The sequence below is a fragment of the Schistocerca serialis genome, chromosome 2 (genome assembly GCF_023864345.2).
Source record: "Schistocerca serialis cubense isolate TAMUIC-IGC-003099 chromosome 2, iqSchSeri2.2, whole genome shotgun sequence".
Taxonomy (NCBI): Eukaryota; Metazoa; Arthropoda; class Insecta; order Orthoptera; family Acrididae; genus Schistocerca; species Schistocerca serialis.
The window spans coordinates 908,685,591-908,712,439 of NC_064639.1; the positions used below are offsets into that span (position 1 = coordinate 908,685,591).

General features: G+C 38.0%; 1 protein-coding gene across 1 annotated transcript in view; it reads right to left on the reverse strand.

Annotated features, from left to right (window-relative positions):
* Positions 1-20,535, reverse strand: part of LOC126458265 (exostosin-3) — a 154,239-nt gene extending 133,704 nt beyond the window's left edge. Inside the window, exons 1-2 of the mRNA XM_050095189.1 lie at positions 20,419-20,535; positions 19,912-20,145 (exon numbers count right to left, since the gene is read on the reverse strand). Coding sequence (XP_049951146.1) covers positions 19,912-19,995 — 84 coding nt within the window. The 5' untranslated portion in view covers positions 19,996-20,145; positions 20,419-20,535. The remainder of the gene's footprint in view (positions 1-19,911; positions 20,146-20,418) is intronic.
* Between the last annotated feature and the right edge of the window lie 6,314 nt (positions 20,536-26,849).

Here is a 26,849-nt window from a genome sequence, read left to right on the forward strand (position 1 = left end):
TCACAAAGGAGTGAAGGAAACACTACAGTCTAAATGCTTCTGCATGAGTCGTGGCAGTAGGTGGGTTCTGCAGTCTATATGCATTCATAGACCTCACTTGATTAAGCTTCATGGTTCAGTACCTCAAGTTCCTGATTTTAAGAAACTAGTTTAGCATTAGGTTCTTTTTACACTATTTGGTACTTATCCGATTGTTGTTGTTGAGGTCTTCAGTCCTGAGACTGGTTTGATGCAGCTCTCCATGCTACTCTATCCTGTGCAAGCTTTTTCATATCCCAGTCCCTACCGCAGCCTACATCCTTCTGAATCTGCTTAGTGTATTCATCTCTTGGTCTCCCTCTACAATTTTTACCCTCCACGCTGCCCTCCAATACTAAATTGGTGATCCCCCGATGTCTCAGAACATGTCCTACCAACCGATCCCTTCTTCTGGTCAAGTTGAGCCACAAGCTGCTCTTCTCCCCAATTCTATTCAGTACCTCCTCATTAGTTATGTGATCTACCCATCTAATCTTCAGCATTCTTCTGTAGCACCTACACTCCATACAAATACTTTCAGAAACGACTTCCTGACACTTAAATCTATACTCGATGTTAACAAATTTTTCTTTTTCAGAAACGCTTTCCTTGCCATTGCCAGTTTACATTTTATATCCTCTCTACTTCGACCATCATCAGTTATTTTGCTCCCCAAATAGCAAAACTCCTTTACTACTGTGTCTCATTTCCTAATCTAATTGCCTCAGCATCACCCAACTTAATTCGACTACATTCCATTATCCTCGTTTTGCTTTTGTTGATGTTCATCTTACACCCTCCTTTCAAGACACTGTCCATTCCGTTCAGCTGCTCTTCCAAGTCCTTTGATGTCTCTGACAGAATTACAATGTCATCGGCAAACCTCAAAGTTTTTATTTCTTCTCCATGGATTTTAATACCTACTGCAAACTTTTCTTTTGTTTCCTTTATTGCTTGCTCAATATACAGATTGCATAACATCGGGGATAGGTTACAACTCTGTCTCACTCCCTTCCCAACCACTGCTTCCCTTTCATACCCCTCGACTCTTGTAACTGCCATCTGCTTTCTGTACAAATTGTAAATAGCCATTCGCTCCCTGTATTTTACCCCTGCCACCTTCAGAATTTGAAAGAGAGTATTCCAATCAACATTGTCAAAAGCTTTCTCCAAGTCTACAAATGCTAGAAACGTAGGTTTGCCTTTCCTTAATCTTTCTTCTAAGATAAGTCGTAGGGTCAGTATTGCCTCACATGTTCCAACATTTCTACGGAATCCAAACTGATCTTCCCCGAGATCGGCTTCTATCAGTTTTTCCATTCGTCTGTAAAGAATTCGCGTTAGTATTTTGCAGCTGTGACTTATTAAACTGATAGTTCGGTAATTTTCACATCTGTCAACATCTGCTTTCTTTGGGATTGGAATTATTATATTCTTCTTGAAGTCTGATGGTATTTCGCCTGTCTCATATATCTTGCTCATCAGATGGTAGAGTTTTGTCAGGACTGGCTCTCCCAAGGTTGTCAGTAGTTCTAATGGAATGCTGTCTACTCCGGCGGCCTTGTTTCGACTCAGGTCTTTCAGTGCTCTGTCAAACTCTTCACGCAATATCATATCTCCCATTTCATCTTCATCTACATCCTCTTCCATTTCCATAATACTGTCTTCAAGTACATCGCCCTTGTATAGACCCTCTACATACTTCTTCCACCTTTCTGCTTTCCCTTCTTTGCTTAGAACTGGGTTTCCATCAAAGCTCTTGATGTTCATGCAAGTGGTTCTCCTTTCTCCAAAGGTCTCTTTAATTTTCCTGTAGGCAGTATCTATCTTACCCCTAGTGAGGTAAGCCTCTACATCCTTACATTTGTCCTCTAGTCATCCCTGCTTATAGCACTATTCAAAATGACCTCTGTCAGTCATTAGATAAGGGCGATGAAGGTGACGTTGTACATCCTTTCACGCAATTACATTAAGCCTGTCATACTAATTTGACCCTTTTCTGGTGAATAGCACTTAGAATTTAATACAGTAACTTTACACGCTTATCCAAGCATAGTCATCAAATACTATCACCGACCGCAAGTAATTGAAAAATGGGTTATTCATCCCCCATATTTTTAGCCTTCTTCCTGCTGATGGTATTTTGTCTGTCCTGCATGCATGTGTTTTGACCATCCGTGGTATTTGCTATCCCTCATATATAGTTTCAGCTTATCCACATTTTATAGTTATATAAAATTGTCCGTGAGCTAGGACATTGTAAACACACACACATTAACTTCCTGCGCCCTTGACCTGGTCATCGAATCACTTTCATTACACATTTTATGCCAATCACATGGAAGAAGATGATTTCTCAATTTGCGCATGTGCATTCCTTTCTGACATTCTCACAGCCTAGCTGCTGGTGCCACCTCAGTTTACCTGAGAGCCCGCGACCCACCAAACGTTGGCTGGGGTGAGGAAGCATGCTTCTGACGTTTGAGCTAAGTAAAGCTATTGACATGGTACACACATACCGTTTATTTTACATTTTATGCGAGTCTTTTGCCCTTTTGGGCATTCTGTATTAATGTTGGACCATGCCTCTTTAGGCAGTTTGTAGTTTTAGTGTGTTCCAGAGAAGGTGTGGTAATCCGTGCCGAAACCTAGGTCAATAACCGGTTTCCATTTGCAATCGAGGTAGATTCTTTATGATAATTGACATGACTGTGTCAAGCAGCATACTGTATTTGAACATTACTGCATTATTTTTTCTGACTCACCTGGAATAACTTATATTTTTCCAAGTTTCTATCAAAGTCATCCTGAATCATCCTACAGCACTCAAAGATGACCGTTTCCCACACAATAAAGCATCACAAGGAAACAGTTGCATATAGCTGCTGACTCACCCTCTCCATCAGACTGTTTATGTATATGGAGAACAAGACTGTCCTATCACACTTCCCTGGGGCATTCCCAGCTATATTTTTGTCTCCATCTAGGATACACACATACTTGAGAACATACACTGTATATATTGATCTTCATTAATGGTCTGCAGTGTGGCGCAGTGTGAAAAGCTTACCGCAAATCTAGGAATATTGAATCTGCCTAGCCCCCTTTATACATGGCTCCCACATCATCATATGAGAAATTGGCATGTTGAGTTTTCCACAACAGATGTGGTCTAAGGAGATTCATTATATTCAAACTTAAGAGTATGCTCCAGAACACTGTAGCAAACTGACATTAAGGACAATGTTCTGCATTTTTTTTTGGGTCCTTTCTTTTACCTTTACCTTTCACCTTTATCTGCACTGTTTTTCAGTCACTTGAGATTTTCCATTAGGTGATGGACCCATGATATGTGCAAACTAAGTAAGTGGTCATGCTAGAATATTCTGTACAACCAAATCAGGACCCCATATGGACAAGGTGACTTACTTTTTCCAACTGTTTATCAGCTGTCTTCCAATGCCAGGGGTGCCTCTTTCTATGTTCTCCATAAACGAATTTGAAGGGCAATGGTACATCTGGAGGATCATCTAACATGAACTGTTTCTTAGATGCAAAATTTACAACTTCAGCTTTCCTTCTCTTGTCTTCCACTGCCGTATCAGACTGGTCTAAGAGTAAATGAATAGATGCCTTTGACTTACTTTGTGATTTTAGAGAAGACCATTGTTAGGTTGTCATATCACAGCTACAAAAAGATTAAGTGCACAGATCAAGGTCTTCTCTAACTGGCTGCAGTGTGTTCTATCTTATTTTGAATCAGCTGATCAGCCACTGAAACAAATTACTGTCTCAGCAGTGCGAGACTAGTATGCACAGAACAATCACTGTGCACCAGTTTCTTCTTCAGAGGTATCCATTAATGCTATACCTACTTGGTTACACTTATGTATTTCCCCTTGTTCTGGTATCGTGTGGAATGAAATCTACTTTTCCTGACTATATCGATAGTGAAGAGAGACCTTCATATGTGCTCATCCTTTCCTGCTGGTCAGATGATTTTGTTTTAACTTCTTTTAGAGGATGAGGTAACTAGAGACAGGGAACAAGTTCTTACCACACAAGGGTAGGGAAGGATACTGGTCCCATACTTTTTAAAGGAAAGAGTCTAGAATGTGCCTCAAGTAATTCAGGGAAGCTATAGGAAATATACATTGGGATGACAAACTAAAGCCCATTGCCTCCCAAATCTGTAGACTACCAATTACAAGAGAATATATTCTGCAGTAACAACTCACAAGCACATGCTTCTACATTTTTTATCTATAAAAAAACTGCTTGTTGGGTCATTCCATGCCATGTGGTCTAGAGGTTTCCACAAGACAATAATAGATTTTAATGAAATTTTGTTTGAACATTCACACATGCTCTCAATAAACGTTCATAAAGATACATGATCACCAATTCAATACTTCCAGAAAAACAGTCACATATTTGACCCCACAGTACAGCTATCAACAGTGCACCTATGAGTTTTTGGCAACTCTGAGACGTAATATCCCCGGCAATATTTTCTTGGAAGAAATAAAACTATGCAATCTTGTCCAATTTTTTGTGCTCTCTTGAGCAAAATAATAAAAAAAAATGTCCTGGTTGATTTTCGAATTGATAATTTGAAGCAAACTTGGCCGAAAAAATTGACACTTGAAAAATATGTGAAGTTTAGCTTTTTATATCTTTGAAAGTAACTGCACAATAAACCTGAAACTTTGCAAGTATAAACTTACCAATAAACGGTCTTAGACCATAAAATTTCATTCTTCTACAGCTTTCCACCTGTTCACAAATTGAGGGCAAAAATTACCATTTACCTAAAAATGCCAAAAATTGCTATTTTGGCCCTCTTAAAGAAAAAAAAAAAAAAAGAGTCATCTGCCGACTCTTTTAACCCATTGTCATTGAGAAGACCATCTTCTAAAACATCTAAAACTAGATTTGGTTTTGCAATGTGAGCATATAAGGCCCTAAAAAAATAAATAATGCCAAGGTGGAGGTGCTCTGAAAATGGGCCTATATTCCACTGGTACTTAAATTAAATCTTACATCTTTTATTATATTTCACAATTGTTTAGTACTTTCTCAGGTGACAATATTAAAAGTCTTGATGACTAGGAAATGAGATAATGTCTGAATAACATTAAAAAATTTCAAAAATAGGGTGTCTTTTGTAATGTCTCATTGTTACATATTTCAGTCTGTTTTTCTGCTGTAGCTACAGAGTCAAAATGGTTATAAACTTCACAACTTCATTGTGCACAAGCAACGTAATGGTGATCATGGTTGAAAAATTATTGCATAACAGCTGCAGCACACACTGTCTAAATAGCCTTCAGGTTTTACACCACTGTCATATGGTGTAAATTTTGGTGAAGTTCATAGCATTCTTCCTGATATTTTTTGGACTGGTTTTATGTCACAGAGAATTATTAGTGTGTGTCTTTATTGTGACATATCATTATTGATGTGCTAGTTTAATTCCAGTTTAAGGCAGTGTATTTTGTGTAAGTACATTTTGCAGTTTATGTGGAGCATTAGTGTACTGATGAAAAATTTTATAATTGCATTGCTACAGTCCATGATGGTTCCTTTTAAAGTGAGAAAGGCAGTAGCATCATCTTCATAGGGGCTACGCCCGATAGATGAGCAACAGCAGCCCCGGATGGATTTTGTTTACGACAGGTTCTCAAGCTTGATATGGGTTTCTTCACACAGGCTCCCAAGCCCGATACGTTCCTAAACATGTCATGGAAAAATACTGGAAGGGGTCTCTTTTAGGAACCTAAGCTGAAGTCTACCTCAAGCTACTTAAATTTTTTGCAGATGTCATTAATTTGCTGCAGGATGTCATGAGCTAAAATATAATGCCAGAAACTTGTGTCACTGAGAGGATTGTTAAGGATGAAATTTCTGTAAGACAGAACTCAAAGAAATACAATTTACAAATGTGATTATTAGAGCCACAAAACAGATGAAAACTGTTCTATTTTATTGGATGCCTCAGACATTTCATTCTTTTTATAAAAATAATTTGTAGAGCTGAATGCTGTAGAGATGTCTAAAAATCAAGAAAGACAACTTACTTGCAGTTTTTCTGACTCCAGCTCATTTGTTAGCCATCAGAACTTTTGAGTAGAACTTTTCATAGAGAGTAGAACATAATAAAAGATGTCAGATTTGAGTACCAGCAGAAAATGGCCTATTTTCAACGCACCTCCACCTAGTCATAGTTTTTAGGGCCTTATTTGCTCACAATGCAAAAGCAAATATAGTTTTTAGGTGGTTTGGAATGTGATCCTTCTAATGAAAATTGCAGAAGACTTTTTGTAAAAGTGGGCCAAAAATAACCATTCTTGTGATTTTTCTTTCTTTTTACAAAAAATTGTCTCAATTTGTAAACTACTGGAAAGCAGTAGGTGAATGAAATTTTATATTCGAAGATTTGTATTGACAAGTTATTACATCCATAGTTTCACGTTTATCCCACAATTGCTTCCAGAGATATAGAAAGCCGAATTTGTTCACGCATGTATTTTTTCGAGCAATTTTGCTTCATCTTTTAGTTCCTTTTTAGGATCTTATATGCTCACACTGAAAAATCAAATACAGTTTTTAAGTGGATTTTTAATTAAAACAGATGACTTTCTCGTGAATGTGGGCCAAAAATTGCCAGTTTCAGTGTTTTCAGGAAAGTCGCCAACTTTGTCTTCAGTTTGTAAATTATTGGAAAGCAGTAGGAGAATGATATTTTATATTCTCAGTCATTGTATTGGTAAGTTTACTCAGTGGAGAGTTTCATGTTTACCCCACAATTACTTCTGGAGAGATAAAAAGCTAAATTTCACTGTTTTTTTTTTTTTAAGATCTATTTTTTCAGACAACTTTGCTTCAAATTACCCATACGAAAATCAGTCAGGAAATCTTTTTATTAATTAACTCGCAAGTGTGGAAAAAGACCTGCAAGTTTTGTTTCTTTCAAGGAAATATTTCCAGAGATACCACATCTCAAAGTTGCTGATAACTCACAGGTGCACTGCTGATAGCTGCACTATGGTGTCAAACAAATGACCGTAACTCTGTAAGCATTAAATTGGCGAAAGTAAAAATTTACCAGTGTCCACTGGGAAAACGTGGGAACGTACACATAAAATTTCAGCAAAATTCAAGATGGCCATGCAGGAAAGTTTCGAAATCAGACCACTTGGCATGTAGAGGTCCTGTTTCAGTGTATGAAAGTATTCACAGAAACAATCAAATACGTCTGCCCTGGTGACCTCATGAAGGTATGTAACATGGAATTATGAACTCAGTAAATCTTGAGCATATGATAAATGTCTATGGTATTCTTGTCAGTTTAACAGTCATCACAGTTGACGCAGTAAATCTTGAGCATATGATAAATGTCTATGGTATTCTTGTCAGTTTAACAGTCATCATAGTTGATACCTACGTCTATGTCTATACACTGGATTTAATGTTACAATGGATACTTTTGATAACACTATCAACCCTTCCCCCCTTCTTCTCCTGATGAGTTCACAAAAAGTGTGGGTTAATAATGACTGCTGATAAGCAAATTTCTTATCATATTTTACAGACTATAAAACACACTTATTTCTTCAAAACATTGATTCCAAAATTCAGATGCATCTTATACTTGAAATTAACATAATAATGTCCAGTATTTGATCTAAAATTCCTGCCACTCTTAAAAATGCCACATATTCCATGCCACAAGAAACCTATCTTTATCTGGCAATATTGGATCCAACTGACAGCAGCAGTCCACCGATGCAACGGACATGAATTGCAGAGATTCACAAACTTGCTCATATTGTCTCTCCCCCGTCCTGCCATCACTGACTAGCCTATGATAGGTCATTCCAATCTACAATGCTGGTGAACTTGAATTAAAAGTAATGTGTGTTATCGATAATAGTACAATATTTTTGCTAGTAGCTAGTTTCATAATGGAAAAAATGGAAAATGTACTCATATGATGCAGGCTATAAACTGAAAGTAATAGCATATGCAGGAGAACATGGAAATAGAGTAGCTGAGTGGCATTTCGACTCTGAAAAAACCATTTGCAATTAGTGGGCCAGTAAAGAAGAATTGTAACCATGAAAACAAGTGGACATGAAAAATTGCACTACATTGTTGTCCTTCATGCTGTGTATGAAACTTAATCCAATGATTATTATCAAGCACAAAACAATGCCAAAACCTTCTGAAATTCTGCCACATGTTCTTCGCCTACATGACGAGGGTTGAACGGGCAAGGCTGACACGAAATTATGGATTAATAGTGTGGGAGGGAAGGAAATGTCCTTTATTGAAGAATTCTCTTCTTGTGCTAGATCAGTTTAGTAGTCATTTGAAAAACTCTGTGAAAGAGAAACTGAGACAGGGATATACAGAGCTTGCTGTTATTCTGGGAGGATTTACTTCACAATTGCAACTTCTTGACATCTCAATAAATAAACCATTTAAAGTGTATATGAAAGAGGAATGGAACAAATGGATAAGGAATAAAACCTAACATGAATTCATGCAAAAGTGAGCTTAGGTGACCTACAATCAATCAAGTGTCAGTGGAGAAACCAGACATGATCTGGAGTGAGAGAAGACATTACTGTTAAATCTTTCAAGAAGTGCGGCATAAGTAATGTTCTCGATGGCAGTGAAGGCCATATTTCTACATGAGGAAGACAGAGATGAGGAAGAAGAAGTAGAAGAAGAAGAAGAAGAAGAAGGGAAGAAAGCTGACATGACAATTTTCATGGATTTTAAAGGTCACTTCAATTTTATGAACTAAGAATTGCGGTCAATAATGGGTACAATCAGAATATGATTGATTACATGTTCAGTAAGAAAACTTCCCAAAACTGTTCGACTTTGAGCAACAACCTCCCCACTGATAGCAAAGAAGCTAAAAAATTTATTTCTATTCCTTTCTTGGGCAATATATCATATAGGATAAAACGTCTTCTAAAGAAAAAGTATAACTGTAACGTCTCATTGCAGGCGACTGGTTTTCCAATTCAAGGGTTTACAAACTAACCTGTAACAACTGTCCTTCATATTATATTGATCAAACAGGCAGAGCTGGTAAAGACAAGATATAAAGAACACTTATTAGGTAAAAAAGGAGTGAATATACACAATTCCGTAGAAATGTCGGAACACGTGAGGCAGTACTGACCTTACGACTTATCTTAGAAGCTAGATTAAGGAAAGGCAAACCTACGTTTCTAGCATTTGTAGACTTAGAGAAAGCTTTTGACAATGTCGACTGGAATACTCTCTTTCAAATTCTAAAAGTGGCAGGGGTAAAATACATGGAACGAAAGGCTTTTTACAATTTGTACAGAAAGCAGATGGCAGTTATAAGTGTCGAGGGGCATGAAAGGGAAGCAGTGGTTGGGAAGGGAGTGAGACAGGGTTGTAGCCTCTCCCTTATGTTATTCAATCTGTATATTGAGCAAGCAGTGAAGGAAACAAAAGAAAAATTCGGAGTAGGTATAAAAATCCATGGAAAAGAAATAAAAACTTTGAGGTTCGCCGATGACATTGTAATTCTGTCAGAGACAGCAAAGGACTTGGAAGAGCAGTTGAACGGAATGGACAGTGTCTTGAAAGGAGGATATAAGATGAACATCAACAAAAGCAAAACGAGGATAATGGAATGTAGTCGAATTAATTCGGGTGATGCTGATGGAATTAGATTAGGAAATGAGACAAAGCAGTAAAGGAGTTTTGCTATTTTGGGAGCAAAATAACTGATGATGGTTGAAGTAGAGAGGATATAAAATGTAGACTGGCAATGGCAAGGAAAACGCTTCTGAAGAAGAGAAATTTGTTAACAGCGAGTATAGATTTAAGTGTCAGGAAGTCGTTTCTGAAAGTATTTGTATGGAATGTAGCCATGTATGGAAGTGAAACATGGACGATAAATATTTTGGACAAGAAGAGAATAGAAGCTTCCAAAATGTGGTGCTACAGAAGAATGCTGAAGATTAGATGGGTAGATCACATAACTAATGAGGAGGTATTGAACAGAATTGGGGAGAAGAGGAGTTTGTGGCACTACTTGACAAGAAGAAGGGACCAGTTGGTAGGACATGTTCTGAGGCATCAGAGGATCACAAATTTAGCATTGGAGGGCAGCGTGGAGGATAAAAATTATAGAGGAAGACCAAGAGATGAATACACTAAGCAGATTCAGAAGGATGTAGATTGCAGTAGGTACTGGGAGATGAAGAAGCTTGCACAGGATGGAGTAGCATAGAGAGCTGCATCAAACCAATCTCAGGACTGAAGACCACAACAATAACATACACAATTCTACTTTTGCTGAACACCTCCTGATAGAAAGTCATACTCCAAAACATTTAGAAGACACTGTTTCCTACACAGAGAAGACAAAGGGCGTAGATTAGATCTGTGGGAAGAATTACAAATTTTCAAACATCTTGAGCTCAAGGATGGTAATATACTGAACGACCAGTTGAACCTTGCTTGTAGACAATTTTTCGAAGGCTTTAAACCTGTACTGTTTACGGTATAACATTAATGCTGGTAACCTTAGTGGTTTATTTCCTCAGGAAGCTATGATGCACCTTCAGTGCTTTAAGCTCACTACCTCTTATGTAATGGTGGTTTTGTCACGATGTATGTTTGCTACTACATCGGCCTTATGTGATTTTGCCTAAAATTTTGTTTTTCCTGTGAATGTGTATTAACAGGATCGTGTACCAGTGTTCGTAATTCTTTCTTGACAAGAGCCATTATTGTCAATTTTAAAGTTCTGTCTTGTATACCGTTTGTGGGCTTCATTAATATAGTAATGTATAGATATCAGGGAAGCTCACAAAAGCTCTGTATGGAGAGTTTTAAAAACCTGTCATTCTTCTGTAAGTGAAACAAGATAAATTTCATTACAGTATTGATTCTGCAGATGATCCATGATCAAGTCTAAGTAGATGAAAGAAAACCATGCACATGCACTGTAAATATTATCCCAACCAAATCCACTCCACCTTTGCTAGTCTGTGATGTTTATTTTTACAGGCAGGCTAAAATTCTCATGAAAATAATTCAAACTGCTCCCACCTTGCTTAAGTCTAATAGAGAAATCGCTTCGAGACAATCTTTAGTTCTGTCTCAGTTTAGTACACCAACTTTCTCAGAAATGATCAAATACACATGGATCACATAAAAGTTGATCAAAGAGAAATTAATCATTTTGAATTTAATTGAAATGTGTTTGCCGGTATCGCTTCTGAAAAATCCATGTGCCTGCAAGGCAGTAGCTTCCATTAAATGTGCATGGTACTCTACAAATTTGTGTTTCAGTTGCTTCTACGACAAATATCGTATGAAATTCTGTTCTAGCATGCAATGGTCAGTAAGGCAATTCTGTAATCACTCTGTAATAAACAGAATACATAATTGAAGAAAATTTGCTGTAATGATTGATTTATTAACAAAATTAATACCATGAAAATGACTATTTTTGAATAATTCTGAATGAGGCATACTATTTAATAATATTCTATATGATAAAATTGAAAAAGGAGGATTCAAACCCATGTCGCCAGCATTGTTAGCTATGGACCTCACGGCTGCGCCAGGGTCGCTCAGTGGAAAAGTGACTAATGTTACAGGTATACGAGATACACACAAGACTAAAACAACGATCTTCCAAGAAACTCAAGAGCTGCCGCATGAAAAGCCAGTACCCAGATATTCAGGACAGGTCCTTCTACAACATACCTACGACTGATCAAAGTCCATCATTAACGAGTCCGATGGTCCCCTTGTTATGCACATGCATATTTTACGGTTGTCACTGTTGCTAGAATCAATTGTTTATTCAAACAGTGATGGCTGTTTCAGTCTAATTATTCACTTTATGCTACACTTACTCATGCTGACATCAACTGCCAGTCCTCATATCAAATATTATTTCCTACAGGTCTTCTCACATTTCCCTACAACTGTGGGACATTCCACTTCCTATATAAAATAGCATCACCTGAAAAATAGCCTGAAGGGGTTTATGACATTATCACTAGATTACTTAGATTATCCATGAACAATAAATAACATTTGACACCATTAGTGTACACTCAAAGTTACTTTCACACCTGATGATTTCGTCCCATTAAGAAAAACATGTTGCATACCACTTGCTAGGAAGTCGTCAATAAAATCACAAAGCTGCTCTGATGTAAAGCTGTAAAGTAAAGCAGCTTTACTGTATGATTACATGATGATGGCGTCCTCTTGGGTAAAATATTCCGGAGGTAAAATAGTCCCCCATTCGGATCTCCGGGCGGGGACTACTCAAGAGGATGTCGTTATCAGGAAAAAGAAAACTGGCGTTCTACGGATCGGAGCGTGGAATGTCAGATCCCTTAATCGGGCAGGTAGGTTAGAAAATTTAAAAAGGGAAATGGATAGGTTGAAGTTAGATATAGTAGGAATTAGTGAAGTTCGGTGGCAGGAGGAACAAGACTTCTGGTCAGGTGACTACAGGGTTATAAACACAAAATCAAATAGGGGTAATGCAGGAGTAGGTTTAATAATGAATAGGAAAATAGGCATGCGGGTAAGCTACTACAAACAGCATCGTGAACGCATTATTGTGGCCAAGATAGATACGAAGCCCACGCCTACTACAGTAGTACAAGTTTATATGCCAACTAGCTCTGCAGATGACGAAGAAATTGAAGAAATGTATGATGAAATAAAAGAAATTATTCAGATTGTGAAGGGAGACGAAAATTTAATAGTCATGGGTGACTGGAATTCGAGTGTAGGAAATGGGAGAGAAGGAAACATAGTAGGTGAATATGGATTGGGGGACAGAAATGAAAGAGGAAGCCGCCTGGTCGAATTTTGCACAGAGCACAACATAATCATAACTAACACTTGGTTTAAGAATCATGAAAGAAGGTTGTATACATGGAAGAACCCTGGAGATACTAAAAGGTATCAGACAGATTATATAATAGTAAGACAGAGATTTAGGAACCAGGTTTTAAATTGTAAGACATTTCCAGGGGCAGATGTGGACTCTGACCACAATCTATTGGTTATGACCTGTAGATTAAAACTGAAGAAACTGCAAAAAGGTGGGAATTTAAGGAGATGGGACCTGGATAAACTAAAAGAACCAGAGGTTGTACAGAGATTCAGGGAGAGCATAAGGGAGCAATTGACAGGGATGGGGGAAATAAATACAGTAGAAGAAGAATGGGTAGCTTTGAGGGATGAAGTAGTGAAGGCAGCAGAGGATCAAGTAGGTAAAAAGACGAGGGCTAGTAGAAATCCTTGGGTAACAGAAGAAATATTGAATTTACTTGATGAAAGGAGAAAATATAAAAATGCAGTAAGTGAAACAGGTAAAAAGGAATACAAACGTCTCAAAAATGAGATCGACAGGAAGTGCAAAATGGCTAAGCAGGGATGGCTAGAGGACAAATGTAAGTATGTAGAGGCCTATCTCACTAGGGGTAAGATAGATACCGCCTATAGGAAAATTAAAGAGACCTTTGGAGATAAGAGAACGACTTGTGTGAATATCAAGAGCTCAGATGGAAACCCAGTTCTAAGCAAAGAAGGGAAAGCAGAAAGGTGGAAGGAGTATATAGAGGGTTTATACAAGGGCGATGTACTTGAGGACAATATTATGGAAATGGACGAGGATGTAGATGAAGATGAAATGGGAGATATGATACTGCGTGAAGAGTTTGACAGAGCACTGAAAGACCTGAGTCGAAACAAGGCCCCCGGAGTAGACAATATTCCATTGGAACTACTGACGGCCGTGGGAGAGCCAGTCCTGACAAAACTCTACCATCTGGTGAGCAAGATGTATGAAACAGGCGAAATACCCTCAGACTTCAAGAAGAATATAATAATTCCAATCCCAAAGAAAGCAGGTGTTGACAGATGTGAAAATTACCGAACTATCAGCTTAATAAGTCACAGCTGCAAAATACTAACACGAATTCTTTACAGACGAATGGAAAAACTAGTAGAAGCCAACCTCGGGGAAGATCAGTTTGGATTCCGTAGAAACACTGGAACACGTGAGGCAATACTGACCTTACGACTTATCTTAGAAGAAAGATTAAGGAAAGGCAAACCTACATTTCTAGCATTTGTAGACTTAGAGAAAGCTTTTGACAATGTTGACTGGAATACTCTCTTTCAAATTCTAAAGGTGGCAGGGGTAAAATACAGGGAGCGAAAGGCTATTTACAATTTGTACAGAAACCAGATGGCAGTTATAAGAGTCGAGGGACATGAAAGGGAAGCAGTGGTTGGGAAGGGAGTAAGACAGGGTTGTAGCCTCTCCCCGATGTTGTTCAATCTGTATATTGAGCAAGCAGTAAAGGAAACAAAAGAAAAATTCGGAGTAGGTATTAAAATTCATGGAGAAGAAATAAAAACTTTGAGGTTCGCCGATGACATTGTAATTCTGTCAGAGACAGCAAAGGACTTGGAAGAGCACTTGAATGGAATGGACAGTGTCTTGAAAGGAGGATATAAGATGAACATCAACAAAAGCAAAACAAGGATAATGGAATGTAGTCTAATTAAGTCGGGTGATGCTGAGGGAATTAGATTAGGAAATGAGGCACTTAAAGTAGTAAAGGAGTTTTGCTATTTGGGGAGCAAAATAACTGATTATGGTCGAAGTAGAGAGGATATAAAATGTAGGCTGGCAATGGCAAGGAAAGCGTTTCTGAAGAAGAGAAATTTGTTAACATCCAGTATTGATTTAAGTGTCAGGAAGTCATTTCTGAAAGTACTCGTATGGAGTGTAGCCATGTATGGAAGTGAAACATGGACGATAAATAGTTTGGACAAGAAGAGAATAGAAGCTTTCGAAATGTGGTGCTACAGAAGAATGCTGAAGATTAGATGGGTAGATCACATAACTAATGAGGAAGTATTGAATAGGATTGGGGAGAAGAGAAGTTTGTGGCACAACTTGACCAGAAGAAGGGATCGGTTGGTAGGACATGTTCTGAGGCATCAAGGGATCACCAATTTAGTATTGGAGGGCAGCGTGGAGGGTAAAAATCGTAGAGGGAGACCAAGAGATGAATACACTAAGCAGATTCAGAAGGATGTAGGTTGCAGTAGGTACTGGGAGATGAAAAAGCTTGCACAGGATAGAGTAGCATGGAGAGCTGCATCAAGCCAGTCTCAGGACTGAAGACCACAACAACAACAACAGCTCTGATGTATCATAAGCTCATATTTTTTTCACTGGGCAATAATGCTGAAATGGTATTATATGAGTCAAGGAACATGGTTGTTCCTTGAGGGCTCTCGAAATGGCCACAAATAAAATACTCTTACATTAAATTTTAGAATTACATACTTAGTATCTAATACAACTTAACAAATACCACACCTCTGTCCAGGCTATTCTCTTCAAACAGTTACATACAATCAGTATGCACAAAAAATTTAAGTATACTGTAATATAATGCACAAGAAAAAAAAGAGAGGAAATATTATATTATTAGACTTTCATGATTTACTTCATAAGTGTCATATACATTTTCCAACTCTTTACCACATTATTCACTTGTTAATGTACTTTACATTATAGAATCATTCTTAGACGTACATTCCAGATTAAAGACAGCACAGTATGAAACTGATGATACATTTGATACCTAAATGCCTAGGGCTTTCAGCTCAAAAGTGTCCTCTAACTATCAAACACTCACTTGTCACCACATCGAGAGGTCATTGATATGAAGCATTCTAATGAACCACTTTTCTACCAAAAACTGGCTGCCAGAAGAATTCTAGAAGTCTGTCTTCTGGGTAATTAATTTCCACCAATAAATACGGAAATACAGAACTGTCCGATTCCACCCATCTGTTTTGACCCATGATGTCACAAATATGGCGGAAACGACCATACACTACGACTCCAATATGGAGCCTATGACGTCATTATGTAAACATGATCACAAACACGAAAAAAAAAATTGAAAAACCAACACACACACGTTCCACAAAAAACCTAATGAAACTAATGGGACAAGCATCAGAAATTGGGGTTTTTTGGGTGGGGACAAAGTAAATATAAACAAATTTAGACACACACCACCATACCAAACCACACAAAATGACGAAAAAAAAACCGTCAACACAAAACTCCCCAAATTCCACTAAACACAATATCCCCTGGAAACGAACACTTCCCTTGACCTATATTGGTCAACAGAAACTACCGATACCAAATCATAAAACCCAAAACTACAACCACGTCCGTCCACAATCATCACTACCTCAAAAAATACAACAAACCACAAAATTGGAATCAAACACTTCCCTTGACCTGTTATCCCTACGACATCTCCTGGTCCGAGATGCCGGGACTTTAGTAAGCCTCATTTGTTCATGACATACTGAACACTTCAAGACTTCATCAAAAAATCCGAATAGTTAAAGAAATTTTATTAGATACAACACACTGTCCCCCATCATCGCCGATAACCGAAAACTGTTGACCTTGTCAGTCACATCTATACCTACCAAAGACATAAAAAAAGCAATTTACCAAAATCCACACACTACAATACCAGTTCGATTTTACACAGAGTACGCGAAGGAACTTGCCCCCCCTCCTGCAGCGGTGTACTGTAGGTCTCTAGAAGAGCATAGCGTTCCAAAGGATTGGAAAAGGGCACAGGTCATCCCCGTTTTCAAGAAGGGACGTCGAACAGATGTGCAGAACTATAGACCTATATCTATAATGTCGATCAGTTGTAGAATTTTCGAACACGTATTATGTTCGAGTATAATGACTTTTCTGGAGACTAGAAATCTACTCTGTAGGAATCAGCATGGGTTTTGAAAAAGACGTTCGCGTGAAACCCAGCTCGCGCTATTCGTCCACAAGACTCAGAGGGCCATAGACACGGGTTCACAGGTAGATGCCGTGTTTCTTGACTTCCGCAAGACATTCGATACAGTTCCCCAGAGTCGTTTAATGAACAAAGTAAGAGCATATGGATTAACAGACAAATTGTGTGATTGGATTGAGGAGTTCCTAGATAACAGAATGCAGCATGTCATTCTCAATGTAGAGAAGTCTTCCAAAGTAAGAGTGATTTCATGTGTGCCGCAGGGGAGTGTCACAGGACCGTTGCTATTCACAATATACATAAATGACCTGGTGGATGACATCGGAAGTTCACTGAGGCTTTTTGCAGATGATGCTGTGGTGTATCGAGAGGTTGTAACAATGGAAAATTTTACTGAAATGCAGGAGGATCTGCAGCGAATTGACGCATGGTGCAGGGAATGGCAATTGAATCTCAACGTAGACAAGTGTAATGAGCTGCGAATACATAGAAAGAAAGATCCCATATCATTTAGTTACAATACAGCAGGTCAGCAACTGGAAGCAGTTAATTCCATAAATTATCTGCATGTACGTATTAGGAGTGATTCAAAATGGAATGATCATGTAAAGTTGATCGTTGGGAAAGCAGATGCCAGACACATTCATTGGAAGAATCCTAAGGAAATGCAGTCCGAAAACAAAGGAAGTAGGGTACAGTACGCTTGTTCGCCCACTGCTTGCATACTGCTCAGCAGTGTGGGATCCGTACCAAATAGGGTTGATAGAAGAGAGAGAGAAGATCTAACGGAGAGCAGCTCGCTTCATTACAGGATCATTTAGTAATCGCGAAAGCGTTACGGAGATGATAAACTCCAGTGGAAGACTCTGCAGGAGAGACGCTCAGTAGCTCGGTACAGGCTTTTGTTAAAGTTTCGAGAACATACCTTCACCGAGAAGTCAAGCAGTATATTGCTCCCTTCTACGTATATCTCGTGAAGAGACCATGAGAATAAAATCAGCGAGATTAGAGCCCACACAGAGGCATAATGACAATCTTTCTTCCCACTAACAATATGAGACTGGAATAGAAGGGAGAACCAATAGAGGTACTCAAAGTACCCTCCGCCACACACCATCAGGTGTAGCACACAGGGGTACATTGGGTGCAATCCTATTTTTGGATCTATATTAATAACTTCCCAGAATGTGTCATGCAGGGAGACATAATTCTGTTTTTCATCCACAAACATACTCTACAAACTACCACACAGTGAACAGCAGAGGGCACATTCTGCTACTGCTAGTAATTCCTTTCATGGGTCGACAGAAGCGTCCGATCCCATGCGTCGGCTTTGACCCGTGACGTAAGGGTGTCATCGTGTGTGACGTCATGACGGCGAGGAGTTTGGTTTGAGCGTGGCTGTCTCCAGTTCTGTTTTATTTTATTTACTTTTCTGATCTGTTCGTTCTATCTCGTGAGTTTTTTTTTTTTAATTTAAAAACACTTATTACTTATTTTAATTATGTTTCCTCCAATTTCTGTTTTAGTTAATTATATTTATCTTTCTGATCTGTTCGTTCTATCCCATGAGATTTTTTTTTTAAAAGACAAAAAACACTAATCAGCTAAGGAAGCATCTTTATCTTCTATGGGTTGCAGGGGTTACGACCCCTGGGGAGGTGGGTGGGTATTCATGCATGGCTGTCGTCACTTACACGTTGTAGCTACGCAAGGCGTCTAAATTTGTTTGTATTTAGTTTGCTCCCCACCCAAAACACCCCATTTCCCACTCTTGTCCCATTAGTGTCATTAGGCTTCTTGTGGAAAGTGTGTGTGTTTGTTTTTGTTTCCGCCATATTTGTGACGTCATGGGTCAAAGCAGACGAGCGGGATCGGACGCTTCCGTATTTCCCCTTTCATGTTCGACTCACAGATGGAGAAAGGGAAAAACAATAGCCTATAAGCCTCTGTGCAAGCCCCAATTCCTCTTGAATTGTGATTTTGGTCCTTTCATGACATATATGTTGGTGGCAGTAGGATTGTTCTGCAGTCTATTGTAAATGTTGTTTCTCTAAAAATTCTCAATAATGTTTTGCAAAAAGATTGTCTTCCCACACATGGTATTTCTGTAACACTTGAGTGATACTTGAATCTACAAAAATTTTTAAGGGTGGATATAGCCAACCAACTGATGCAGAAAGTACATATCACAAGAACAATTAAAAAAAAAAAAACACATCATATGCTTGCTATGCTCTAAGGATACTTGCATCTACATGTAGTAGTAATTGCTTCAAAGTAACTAATTAGAATTATGTATACATTCACTCAGTTACTGCATATGATATAATAATCTGGTGCTCAACCAGAAAGGACATAGGAAAAATTTTCAGCATATCAAAAGAGGGTTCTTCGGGTTATAAAGAGCTAAAGATCTTAACTGTCCCCTGTGAATATATTCCAAATATTAATGTTTATCAGAACATTGCTATGCCACAAGCCGTCTACACACAAAAACAACACAATAACCAATGAGTGCTAATATCTAGAAAGGAAAAAAAATTGGAGACTTAAAATACAAAATAGCATGTCCCATATGTGATACTTGTGATTAAAATTTTATTACAAAATACCTCAAGGCATTATAGTTATATCTGAGCTAGACAGTTTGAAAAAAAAAAGTATCTCTTCAAAAAGTTATTGTACATTGCAACATTCAGTAAATTAAATAGAAATGTAACAGAGGTAGCAATTAAGACTAATGTGGAAAAAGACTGTGTCATAGTACAGACACTATACTGTGTTATAAAAGCTATTGGTTACTGTCTTCATGTATGCACTAATTACGTATATTTGTCACTTTTGTTGATATTTAAATCAATTTATTTGTTATGTGTATATACCTTAGGAAACCCAAATCATCTACATGATCGCTGGTTGACAAATAAACATGAATTACAAAATCAATCTATCCGTCAACATAATTAAAACAAAGTACACTAACCTTTGATAGAAAGTAGTGTGTTATAAGGGGTACTATGATTAGTACCCCACACACCAACAACAGAATTCGCGAGAGTCTTAACATGACTCAGGCAATGCACTTCTTTTCCTATTGCAATACGGCATAAACCCCCGTCTCGAAAGCCATACTGCGGAATATGTTCTGCTACAGACGTGAGTGTCATTCTATAACAGTTTGTCAACTGCATGTCAAACAACGTGTTGAGTCTTTCTCCTGCAAAAACGAGCGAAAATTTGTGTGTCATGGAATGAAATACGAATAAACATACTGAGTGAAATAACAACTGACTCTACAACAACTCATTATCTGAACAAAAACACACTATAACAACCTTCTTGCACAGACTATAGATATAATTACGGTTACAGTATAATTATTTACAAGTAGTATGTTCTACATCTTGGAGGATCTTCTATCTCATTATGGATCAATTGGAACAAATTGTGCATGTATATCTACGTGTGATATTATCTAATCTAATCTTACCGGTTGGTGAGACATTTCCTTACAGCACAGTGTTTTCCAATCACAACATTAAACACAGACAATAACAATGACAAACCAGAGATAACATACGTGCCGACTGACAACTGAAGTGACAACTATAGTCTGTCTGTAAACTGAAGAGCGAGCAGCGCCTTTGGTGGGGGAAGTGGCCTTTCCCGGAAGAACGCTGCCACTGGCCTACAGGGCCACCCAAAATCAGTTGCCCTGTTACCCGTCTAGCGGTGTAGTTCAGCGTGCAGTGATATACTGATATACGTCGTTTCTGTTTGTGGAATCTTTGTTGCCAGCGTCAGTCAGTTGACTTTGTGTACTCACTGATATACTTCAGTATCCCGAAGTGATGGATAATCGCCCTGCATTGCAAGAAAATGTGCGGAATACGAAGAAGAGGAGGTATTTGCGGAGTAACGAGCGTTCGATCGTCTCTAACGTTATTACAGCGTGTGTTAAGGAGGCAACACAAAAAGAACTGTTGGTTAACATTAACAGCCCCAATCAAAGGGCTGCAGTTTATGCAAACGTCAGCCTCGCCACTATAGGACGCATAAGGAAGGAACGTGAAAACAAGCCGCATGGTTTACTGGAATCGCCGCGAAGGAGAACTGATAATTTAGGGAGGAAACCCATCGTCATAGACAGTTTCACAAAATCAGTCATTCGACAAACGATGGAGGACTTTTACATAAACCAAAAAATAGTGCCGACATTACGGAAATTGCTTAATGCCGTGAAACAAAAAATACATTTTCCTTGGCAGAAAGATGTTTTACACAAGACATTGCGTGAAATGGGATTTACCTGGAAAAGATCTGTAAGTAAACGAAAGATTCTCGTAGAAAGAACGGATATAATTGACTGGCGATGTAAGTATCTGATCCAAGTGAGGAAATTAAGGGAGCTAGGCAGAAAATTCTTTTATATTGATGAAACTTGGGTGGACAATAACATTACTTACAGAAAATGTTGGCAGGGCCCTGGCGTTGAGGGCATTATGGACAATGTTAGCGGAAGCAATAGGATTATAGTGGTGAATATTGGATCAAAAGATGGGTTCTTACCCAACGCACAGTTGGTTTATAAAGCGGGTTGTGCAACAGGAGACTACCATGGGCAAATGAACTACGAAAATTTTTCTAATTGGATATCGAATAAAGTGATTCCGAATCTGCCACCGAACTGTGTTATTGTTATGGACAACGCTTCATATCACAACAAGGAACACAACAAAGCTCCAACTAGGTCCTCGAATAAAAGCGAAATGATTGAATGGTTATTAAAAAATAAGGTGGAAGCTGAGTTGACAATGAGAAAAACAAAATTATTTGATTTAATTAAACAACATAAGCCGGAAGACAAAGTATTTGAAATTAATAAAATACTTGAAGCCCATGGACACACTGTGCTGCGACTTCCACCATACAACTGTGACTTAAATCCAATTGAAATGGCGTGGGCAAAGCTCAAGAATTTCGTCAGAGGAAGAAATATTCTTGGAGATATTTGCATGACGAAGTTGCTGCAGTTGGTGAAAGAAGGTATGTAGACATTTTCTGAGCTTCCATGTTTTATTCCGAACTAAATTTTGCCGTAACCAAAAGAGAGCGTATACAAAAGCTTGTCCCAATTGTTACAGGTTTTGAAACGATAAGTCAAGATGACTGGAGTGCATACTGCCTCCATGTGGAGAAACTTGAAAGAGAATATTGGGTTAAGGATGGGGTTATGGAAGACGTAATAGACGCTATAGTTATTAATTTAGAAAGTGATGACGACGAGGACGACGACGACGACGACAGTAATGATAGTGACAATGTTGATGATGACCTCTAAAATACGATGTATGTAAACAGGCAATGAATATTTTTTTGAAAAATATGTTGTGTGTTCTTTCAAGCCTGACTCTGCTCATACACTATGAAATTTCTTTTGGTAGAAATGTAGTACATGGTAGTAAAAGATTTTCCAAGATAAATACAGTCAAATGTTGTCCAAAGCAATAAATACCATTATCACTTGTTGTACAAAACCAGGAATAACTTGAGAGCTTCATGGTAAAATCAATTAACGTTTCGCTAGCAGAACGTGATTCAATCACGTAATACATTTAATGCCTAGAGAACAGCAGCATTTGAATATACTCTGTCACTAAAACTCTATCTCGGTTACTATTCACATGATTCTAAGGAATATTGCTTAAAACATGTGTGCAATAGCTAATCTAAACACTACTGAAATTTCTTTCGAGACACGTATACCGATTCTGGACTTCTATGTAAAAAGCTTGACATACAAGGTGCGTTCACATATTAATTTTTATTTTTTGGTAAGAACTTTACTTGTTCATCTACAACAATGTTATCCTATTCAAAATATTCCCCAGTACATGCTATACACTTATGCCAGTGCTTTTTCCAATTCCCAAAACACTTTAGGAATTATTTCCTCGGGATAGTTCATAGGCCTTTTGACTGCATTTTTAATCTCACCCATTCTTGTAAAACTGCTGTCCTTTAAGGCCTGCTTTGAAATGTTTATACCACTTGTGTGTTCTGGGTTTACTCATAAGAGACTCACCAAAAGCAATATTTAACATTCCTAAAAATTTGATACACTTTATTCCATTCTTATAACAAAATTTAGTACAGATTCTCTAATCTATTTTTATACAAAACAAATAATAGTTGATGCTACCAAAACACATATAACTTTTTTGACAACTGAGAGCCGGCCGCGGTGGTCTAGCGGTTCTGGCGCTGCAGTTCGGAACCGCGGGACTGCTACGGTCGCAGGTTCGAATCCTGCCTCGGGCATGGGTGTGTGTGATGTCCTTAGCTTAGTTAGGTTTAAGTGGTTCTAAGTTCTAGGGGACTTATGACCTAAGATGTTGAGTCCCATAGTGCTCAGAGCCATTTGAACCATTTGACAACTGAGAACTGGGTAAATACCCAATATGCAAAACATTGCACAGATACTTTTCAGACATGTTTACGAAGAGAGTGGCAAAAAAAGCAGTGCAAACCGAACTAATACAAAACACGGAATTATAAATTTCTGCTTACTTTTTAAACACTCTTCGTGTTGCAAGAATTGTTAAGTTCCAATGCAGACCCTTTAAAGAAAACTTCTACATTTTAGTAAGAACAAGCCTTAAATTCTACAGGTTGATTGCACTATATCTGGTTCGTCTTACGAATAGAGGAACATACATTCACATGAAGAGGCATTCGGTTCTATGTTTGTAGTAGAATACTGACTTCCGTTCTTATGTTAATATTATTTACTCTATAATGTTTTGTTTCGAAGAAGCTATCGTCTTTTGTTTTCCTTATACTCTTAATGCATTTGTCTAAAAATAAACACAGCCGGGACGTATCTGTACGCGGCGTCGCCACAGATATGAAGCGCGCTCCGCCGCAGGGCCGGTACTACGTTGTGAAACAGCCTGTAGAAGCGCCCTGTGACGTAGCAGGGTAGGCAGAGTGGGGACTCGCTTGCTCGCTCTTCAGTTTACAGACAGACTATACAATACCTGCCGAGCAAAGATTTTCACTATAACTAGAGCTGGATTCCCAAGTGCAAAAGATAGATAGCGAATCAACGTATAGCTGAAACTATAAATTTCTCTAGTATGTACACAGTTGCTCCAAGCCACGAGAAAGCAGCCGTAAAACTAAAGTTTGTTTTCAATCATTCTCCTAGTTAATAAGCGAAATGGTTATTAAATTTTTGCGTTAAAAGCATTATTAAATTATCAAGAGACATGAATTATCGTGAAATATTTGTAAAAACAGCGAATCTCTTTGATTTAGTGACATAAGCTACAACTAAATGATAAAGAAATACTTTCGGATATGCATAAAATTGCAGTTTACTCCACCAAAAACAAGAGAATATAAACAAATATTTCATACACGACAAGGATATATTTCCTTTGTTGTCTGTCCTTTTTATGACAGGCACTTTCCTTGATACGCAACAACTTTTTAGGGAGCCTAATGTTTCACACAGTCTTGCACTTGAGTTTTTAATACATAAATATTTTTGTAAAAGTATTTACTATTGTTTCAAAAGTGAATTGTTGAAAATTCTTCCCCTCTGTGGCTCAGATGCATCAACAGTTGTGAAACTGGTTCCTTCTGAGTTGGGAAACAGTTTCATTGCTTTTATTCTTTCATCATCAAGTCTGTGCGGTTTTTTTCTTCAGCTACAGTTGTGGCAGCTTGTCCGCCACGTTAAAAAAAATGTAGGTATTGCATTCTGTACACGTTACCTGTGTTTCGCATCAACTGATTTGACTGGGACTGTAGCGAAGAAAAAGTATGGTTTTTGAGTAGATATACGACGCCTTCTTGCAAATGGTCAGGTCTTCTGTTATTTACCAGCAATTTTTTGTTGTTAAAGAACACAACATTCTCCAGTAAATAACTGCAGGCTACGAGAAAACCGTAAATAAAAGTTCTGTAATGTAGCGATTTACACCTCCTAAGATAGTTAGGAAACCTAAAACGAGGCAGATTTGGAGTTTCTTCTTGTTGTTGCTGCTGTTTATTACTTTAAGCCGTGGCATCGTGAACTACCGTTCAAACACGACGCCACAAATTCTACGTAAGTAGTTGCACGGCTTTCAATATAGCGTCAGCTGAAATCATATGAGCGGCTATGAATGTTGTAGAGCAGGTTATAGCCTTAGAGCTATAACAAAACTTAAACAGAAGGAAGACGAAACCGAATGATGGCTCCAAAAACAGATTTCGCACAGGGATAAATATATACTAAATATATTTACTCATTCATCGAAAAATCTTAACATCGGTTGCTGTTCTTATAGTTCCAGAAGCTGCGAAAGTATACCTGCCGACAAATGTTTTCACTTTTTTCTCTAATAAAATGAAAACACAGTGAAATCGAATGAAGTACCGCAGCAATTGCTACGCGTGTTTCGAAATACCGCCAACAGGGTGCAGTGGTGGAAGAAGTGGCGCTGTGAGTACAAGTAAGCTGGACTTTGCGTGGCCTGACAAAAGTTGCTTCTCTTAAGTTGTGCCACAAAAAGCTGGGAGTTCACCCATGGAACTACAGTGCAACTACAGTATTCCACTACCTGTGGCGACACTATTGTTGCGTGTGCGAACCCGGCCTTATATTAGACTGTGGTATGTATATCTCACATGATGCTTCAATGGTTAACAAAAGATCATGAGTCTGAACACTGTTTTAGATTGTATGTACTATTTGTTACAATTTATCCATAGTGAGCGGATCCTTCAGCATGTAGAACTTGTCAGAAAACAAGAATACACAATAAAGATTTACAAATAAAAACATATATACTAATGTACCTTCCACAGATCATGAGCGAAATAGCCTTCGTGGATGTCAAAAAAATATTAAAACATATTATCATTTACATGGTATAACACTTGTACCAAAACATTTAAATGTTCAATACACTGAGATGAATATGGTAATTCATAGGCTGCTATAGTCATATATCATCAAACAGGTGAATCATCTTAAAACCTTTATTTACAATGACAGTTTTACAGCACTGAATTTTGCACAGGTGCCAGATTGTACATAATATATGCATTAAGGTATTTGATGTTATTAGTAAGATATACATGTCAGCTGTCTCTACTAAAATATTCTTCAGTGGAGTAGAAATTGGCCATCAATAAATCATTTATGATCCTCTTAAAATGAACTTTATTAGTTGTTAAACTTCTTGTGACTGCTGAAAAGTTATTGAAAATATGTGTTTGTGAATAATGGACACATATCTGAAGCAAAGTAAGTGACATTAAATCTTTGTGAAAATTACGATATATTCTTAATGACAAATTTCATAAGGAATAAACATACTAGGAGGCAGACCTCAGGAAACACAATAACTAAAACTTCCTTGTCCAAACTCCTGTATCTTCTTGATAATCTTAGAAAAGAAAGAAAGAAAAATTTTATCAAAGCAGCTGATTTTAATATAACTGTGGTAAGTCATCAGTTTAACTGAAACCAGTTTATTGACTTAATTCAGGGCTCTGGTTTTAAACTAAATTATTGAAAATTCACGAAAGAAAATGCTCATTCAGTTACTTGTAAAGACAATACACTGACGTGAGAAAAATCATGGGATACCCCTAATACCAAGCTGCACCTCCTTTTGTCCAATGTAGAGGAAAAGCTCGACATAGAATGGACGCCACAAGACGTTTGGAAGTTCCATTCAGAAATATGGGGCCACAGTGCCTCTAAGCCATGCATAAGTGTGAAAGTGTTCCTGGTGTAGGATTTTTTGCACGATCTGACCTCTCCATTACCCCATAAATGTTCAGTGGGATCATATGGGGCGGTATGGTTAGCCAAATCATTAGCTGGAATTGTCCAGAATGTCAAAGGCACTCGTGTCAGTT